The sequence below is a fragment of the Cenococcum geophilum genome (genome assembly GCF_001692895.1).
Source record: "Cenococcum geophilum 1.58 unplaced genomic scaffold K441scaffold_52, whole genome shotgun sequence".
Taxonomy (NCBI): Eukaryota; Fungi; Ascomycota; class Dothideomycetes; order Gloniales; family Gloniaceae; genus Cenococcum; species Cenococcum geophilum.
In genome coordinates this window covers 163,140-169,429 of record NW_027137610.1, presented here as the reverse complement: position 1 = coordinate 169,429, position 6,290 = coordinate 163,140, and the positions used below count along the sequence as shown (strand labels likewise).

Genomic DNA, 6,290 nt, shown 5'->3' with positions numbered 1-6,290 from the left:
ATTCTCCTATCCTTGTCCTTTCGTAATATTGCTCCTAATAGTTTTTCGTTATTCTATAATTTAGTCTCTCTACTAAGTATCCACTCTAGTTTTACCTGACATTAATATATAATATTATTATTGTAAGAGTATATATATTAGGTCCCGCCACAGTCGCGATAGATTCGCGAGTGCTGCTGTCTTTTTGGCCATTTGGCGACAATGAGGCGGGACACGTTACGTTAAATTAACAAAGTTGGACGATATTTGATAAAGTGGGTGACTTGACGATTCGAGGGGAGCGCTGTCCCAGGGAACGTGGCTTGGCGCTACTGCAACCTTAACGCAAAGCTTATCTTGCATGCCCGAGATGGGAATCTTTACGCCCCCCTTCTCTCCCTTATTTTCGCTCCAGTAGTCCAGGGCTATAACTAGAATGGGACGTCAAATTCCTTCGTAGCTCCTCTCCCAGCTGCCATGCTGCTGATCACTCACTCCTCCTCAATTAACCCTCGAGATAGAGAAAGAGAGTACTTATCCCAATGCCCACAATCCTGATAACAGGTGCGGCATCCGGTCTCGGCGCTGCCTTCCTCGCCCACTACGCCGCCGACCCCTCCAACTCCCTCCTTGCACTAGATCGCTCCCCGATCCAACCTCTCCCCACCTGCGCGGCGCGCCTAACCACGCACACCCTCGACATCACCTCCGAGCCCTCCCTCGCATCCCTGTCCCGGAAACTCAAAGACGTGCCAATCGACCTCCTCATCCACAGTGCCGGCGTGCGCGGGCTGGTGCCCGAGCTCGCACAGAGCCATCCCGGGGACGCGGCGCGCGCGGAGACGATCGAGGTCACGGACCGGGAGACAATGAGGGCTGCATTCGAGATCAATACGCTTGGGGCGTTCGTGCTTATTCGGATGCTCCTGCCGAACCTGCGTCTCGCCGCCGCGCCTAGAGCTGTCGTCATGTCGTCGCGCATGGGCTCGGTGTCGTACAATTCCACAGGCGGCGGCTACGCGTACCGTGCGTCGAAGGCGGCGCTGAATGCCGTGGTCAAGAGCCTCAGCATCGATGTGCCCGAGGTCATGTTTGTGCTTGTCCACCCGGGGAGGGTGGAGACGGGCTTGGTGGAGTGGAAGGAGGAAGGGGCGATTGGGGCGGACGAGAGCGTGAGGGAGATGGTGGCGTTGGTTGGGAGATTGGGGAGGGAAGATTCGGGGCGGTTTGTAGATCGGTGGGGAAAGGATATTGGGTGGTGAGGTGGAGGTGGAGATGGAGGGGGAGGAGTTTTTGGGAGGGGGTGGGCTGGGAATGATAATAGGGTTCTCAAGGAGAATGGCGATATAGAGGTATGTTTTCGATATGAAGAGGGTTGGAAAAAGAGGGTTGAGAAACGCTAGAATTGGAAGACAACTTTCGGGCGTGTATGGCGTAAACCCCCAATATTTACTCTAAAATGTACTAGAGTCATAGAATTATCCATACTATTTTTGAGAAGAGAAAGCTCTCAGTAAGAACACAGATGCTTCCGAACATCTCAGCCCATTCCTCGAATACCATAGCGGCCGTATGACCTGCCTCGGTGCCTTCGTCCTCTTAATTCACTAACCCAGTACCGGATCCAGGCACTCCACACAAGAGACTCATCAGGAAGCAGGTCTAACTTGTTGATACTTCAACATTCGGTGCAACAATCGATATTAATGAAGCCGCATTCCTCCTGGCACTGCCATCATAAGTCAAACTCAACTAACCCTAAAACTCTCTCATCTAAACCCGCTCAATCCTAAAAAATCCGGAGCGCAAAGTTGCAATCGGCCTCAACCGCATGTCCACCCTGCACTCGCGAAGGCATCTAGCTTCAACAACTCCAGTAGTACATTTCTTACGTAAATCATGCCAGAGCGCTCATCCTAGCTAGACAGTGTAGCGTGATAGAGAAGGCATACACCAAGACATAAGCGGAAGCCCCTGCCGCAGTTTTTTTTTTAATATCCGTTGTATATGCTACGTACAATACTGCGCATGCAGCCTCTAGGCTATGGCCCTGTCGCAGTTATCGCAAGGATCATCGTAAGGTTGTGGCCCTTTCGTCGGGCTAGCGATGGCCACGGCTGCGAGTACGATGAAGACAGGTAGCAGGTCCATGGCTGGAGTGAGTTTCGTTGTGGCTAATTTGGGATGAGCTGAGCTAGGTTCGTGAGTTTAGTTAGAGTTTTGTGTAGATTGGTGTGGTGGAAAGTATTGGTCGGAATGTTCAGGAGCCGGTGAGAAGAGACATGCGCCTGACGTTTACCTCCCCGAAATAATGCAAAATGTTTGCTCGATCCCTACGCTAGAGGTGCGAGCCAGCGAAGAGGATGTGAGGTGGTATGTAGCAGGTCAGATACCACGCCTGCCGAACTGCATCAAACGCGACGACGAGCTCAAGCGTACTGCACAGAGCAAGATTATTGAGGCTGTTAATGACATGCAGGTACCCGCTTTGCATATGCGAGGCATTCTTACTTACATAATCGCCAGGTTCTGCAAGCGAGAATATTTTAACGCTAGCCGAGCTTTCGCACTCCTTCCTAAACACCAGATACCGCCTTCTGGAAATTCTAGCTCATCATGACTCCTCCAGCTTCATCAACTACTGAACCACCAGTGTTCAAGCTCGGCACTCTTAAAATTCCACCCGCAACAGGACTCGAGCAAAACGAAGTACTACCATTCAGCATTGCCAATTTCAAAAAGGCCGTTACAGACCGTCTACGAGCTCATGACGGTGGTGATGACACGCAGCTGTGGATCGTTTTTCGAGGCTTCGACTGTTCAAAACTGAAATACATCGACCAACTCCGTTACCCAATTCGTTTGCAACTCGATGATAGTAAATTAATTGTGAAAATGGTGGGCCCAGTGCATGAAATGATGCACAGGGGCCTATTGATCATCATACAAAGAGATATGGCGCTCATGGGCCTTCGGGGTAATGAACATTTCGTCGACTTGGGATCAGCCCGGTACCAACACCGCTCAAATAATTCATTCAAAGAAGCGGATAGCGCATTAGCACCTGTCGGTCCCCAGCCACGGCCCGCCATAGTCATTGAGGCTGGTTGGTCAGAGTCTTTGGCGCATCTGCATGTTGACGCGCAGTGGTGGCTCTCTGCCCAGTTGCCCCCGAATGATACTACTTTAGTAGTTCTGGTTTCATTCAAAAGACCTGAACGTACCTTCCACCTTGAAAAATACGAGCTTGTCGCCGCCCCTGGTAGAGTAACAAGGTCTACGCCACCCGGAGCCCGAAGTCTCGCAATGTGTACGGCATCTGCGACGATTGACCTTAGGTCAACACCCCCGACCATCACTGGTGCGCCATTTGTATTGCCTTTCGCCGGGATCATGCGACGCCCTCCAATAGCCCCAGAGCGGAACGTCTCATTGAGCGCGGCCGAACTAGAAACATGGGCCACGACCATAGCCACAGCCCAGAACCTTTAAGATGGCATAGGAAGGGTGAGGGTGAGAGGCTCACGATGCGCTTATTCATTTTTAACTGACAGCACACAGTCGAATTTGGGGATTGGGAAACAGGGTAGCTGGAAAACGTGATTTTATGGATCAGCGGCCCCTCTTCTCGGCTTTGGCGCAGTTTCTTCGCCTCCCCTTATTCCCCAACTGCTCTCAAATTAGCTGCCTCAAGGCTAAAGGTGTGACAAGTAAGAGTACCTTTCATTATATGATTCATTAGGCCATAATGTAACAGAAATGTCGTGGAGTTTCTACCTATGCATCTTTCTCTTCGTGACACATATACAGGGATTACGCGCGACGAATAATATCTTTAGAAGGTGAACGACGCCGAGACGAGAATTATTATCCAGCCTGTTAAAAGGAAAGTCCCATTCCGCGGTAGGGTTTCGAGCCCGGCTGCACTTCTCAAACAGTCTTCTCCATAGCAGAGTGCGATACCTAACACTACCATGAGCGTGAATCAAGACACAGGAATCTCCACTATCAGATATTCATGTTATTGAGTCTTCAAAGCAGGACGTACCTGAGGCATGATTTCGTGAAACTTCAAGACCAGCTTTCCACTCACAGGCCCAGCAATATAAGAATCTGCTTGCTCAATGCCCTCGTCGTCGATAATGGTGGTCGTAAAATTCGCGTAGATGGATGCCGTTATGAGTTTTAACACTAGTTTGCGGTCAGCCGTGGTCACTACGAACCCCCCGTTGAGGTAGGAGTAGGAGTAGGAGGAAGAAATGTGTAGCAATCCAAGCGTGTCACTCTGCGATTTTAAGAGTATCGAGGCAAGTTTGGGGGCAGGAGAGAAAAGGTGCATACCTTGCAAAGCAAAATTGTTGCCAACACACATCTTACCTCCACTCCCAAATGTCCAAAACCAACGCCTCATCGCTTCAGTCCCTCCATAGCCGTTCTCGCCCTGCATCCACCTCTCCGGCTTGAATTTCTCTGCCTCCGGAAATGCCTCCTCGTTCCGATGCATGCAGTACGCCGATGCGCCGACCTTGACTCCCCCGGGAATGTTCGGATAGCCCTCAATTGTGACGCCGCCCGGTGGCGTGACCCGCGGCTGGAGCGACGGTACTGCCGGGTATAGTCGAAGCACCTCGTATATGATGGCGTTCAGTAGCGGCAGGTTATCGATGTCCTGAGGCCGGGGCAGGAGCGGAGTGTGCGGTTCTCCGCCTGAGGTTTGTTGTAATGGGAACGTCAGGGGCGGCGAGAGTGTGAGCACTTCAGCCCGTAGAGCAGATTGCAGCGCTGGTCGACGCGATAGCTCCCACAGAATGTAGGTGACGGTGATGGCGGAGGTTTCGTGGCCCCCGAGCAGGTGGTCCAGCATTTCGGAGGCGACGTGGAGGCGCTTTGCTTCGGGGGTTCTGGGCATTTCAGGAAATTTGCTGCTGGACAGCATCGAGTGCATTTTAGCGTAAACAACAGGGCTAGTGCGTGGTGTGGTAGCTGAAGTGTTGGAGAGATTTTGGGTCAGTTTCTCTGCAGCTACACAACGAGAAAGACAGTACGATTCCAATTCCGCAGTTGCTTGCTGAAAGCCAGGGAGCTTGTGAGCCTTGGTGTGGTAGGTGTCGAAATACTTCTGCCGGGCTGGAATGTCACGAATGAAGTCGGTTGCGTTTGTAATGCCAAAGAGGTACGAGGACATGAAGTCCATGCCCGCTCCTTGGGCCAGCGGGAGCACATTTATCGATTCATCTCTCTGGGCAGCAGAAAAAAGGACGGGAAGAAGTTTCTCAGAGAGAATCACTCCGCATGCTACCTGCAAATCAGGGGAATTTTGCAGGAATGATTTCGAGTACACATTTGAGACCATACGCTTCTGAATTGAATGCGGTTTGTGTTCTAGCATACTGACCATGTTAGGAACATTGAAGTTCATGAACCCTGTGTACCACGGGGTCCTCTCAAAGCCGGCTGTGTATATCTGGCGTAGACCCTCGAGCGAACAGACACTGAGCTCATTGGGAGCAAGCCGCACTATAGGGCCATGTTCCTGATGGGCGGCATAGATGGAACGGACCTCGCGGCTAATCCGACGTTTCCACCAGATCCATGTCGGTAACCATGAAGACGTAAAATGGGCATTAGGAATTTTTGAGAGAGGAGAAAGGAATGCAGGGACAACGACATAGTGGTAGATTGTCAGGGACAGTAATGATACTGCTGCGCAGACAACAAGAACTGAAACAGCCATTCTGGAAATACGGAGAACCACAATCAATTGACATGATGGCTATATTTCACCGCTACCGATAAAACGTTAGTGATGCAGCAAGGATTTCCTTCTCTCAGCCATGCATGATTTTTGAAATGGAACAATTATTCGCCGCTGCAAAGACAAGGCCGGGGGCCCCAGAGCGGCCGAAGGCGGGGTATCTGTAACCGTCAATTCTGGAAAGCCATTGCAATTTCCGGAGCTCACTGCAGAAGCGCTGGAGTTCAACGATCGTCGCTGCATAAATTGATAGCTGAAACCCTGTGCAGTCTGATTGGCCAATAGAGATGGTTCGCAGGTTCGCATACGGGACGCCACTATTTAACCCGTCTCGCCTCGGGAACCTGAACGGAAAACAGACGGGAGGGGATTTTCTTTTAAGTTCAGGGTCCTGGAATGGCTTACGCAATAAATGCGTCAAAGCTGGCATGATTGGGTCAGCCAGTTAGTTTCAGCAGCCGTATCACGGATAACGAGTAGCTTCCGGGACAACGGGACATATGTGAGCCATTCGCCAGGAACTCTGGACGGTTGCTTGGACGGTTGCTTTTGTTGT

The 6,290-nt window shown here is 51.2% G+C and overlaps 3 protein-coding genes across 3 annotated transcripts; 2 read left to right on the top strand and 1 right to left on the bottom strand.

Moving 5' to 3' along the window:
* Positions 1 to 351: 351 nt before the first annotated feature.
* Positions 352 to 1,501, top strand: K441DRAFT_666975 (NAD(P)-binding protein). Its single transcript, XM_067649745.1, has one exon. It carries the CDS (start codon positions 522 to 524, stop codon positions 1,239 to 1,241), a length of 720 nt encoding a protein of 239 aa, XP_067499368.1. The 5' UTR covers positions 352 to 521; the 3' UTR covers positions 1,242 to 1,501.
* Positions 1,502 to 2,560: 1,059 nt separating this feature from the next.
* K441DRAFT_666974 (uncharacterized protein) lies at positions 2,561 to 3,827 on the top strand. The gene is made up of 4 exons (XM_067649744.1): positions 2,561 to 3,486; positions 3,541 to 3,689; positions 3,735 to 3,738; positions 3,794 to 3,827. The coding sequence occupies exon 1, from the start codon at positions 2,596 to 2,598 to the stop codon at positions 3,469 to 3,471; it is 876 nt and encodes a 291-aa protein (XP_067499367.1). The 5' UTR covers positions 2,561 to 2,595; the 3' UTR covers positions 3,472 to 3,486; positions 3,541 to 3,689; positions 3,735 to 3,738; positions 3,794 to 3,827.
* On the bottom strand, positions 3,423 to 6,056 carry K441DRAFT_666972 (putative cytochrome P450 monooxygenase). The gene is made up of 5 exons (XM_067649743.1): positions 5,941 to 6,056; positions 4,321 to 5,895; positions 4,028 to 4,170; positions 3,700 to 3,942; positions 3,423 to 3,648 (listed from the first exon to the last, which is right to left on the bottom strand). The coding sequence occupies exons 2-4, from the start codon at positions 5,711 to 5,713 to the stop codon at positions 3,910 to 3,912; spliced, it is 1,569 nt and encodes a 522-aa protein (XP_067499366.1). The 5' UTR covers positions 5,714 to 5,895; positions 5,941 to 6,056; the 3' UTR covers positions 3,423 to 3,648; positions 3,700 to 3,909.
* Between the last annotated feature and the right edge of the window lie 234 nt (positions 6,057 to 6,290).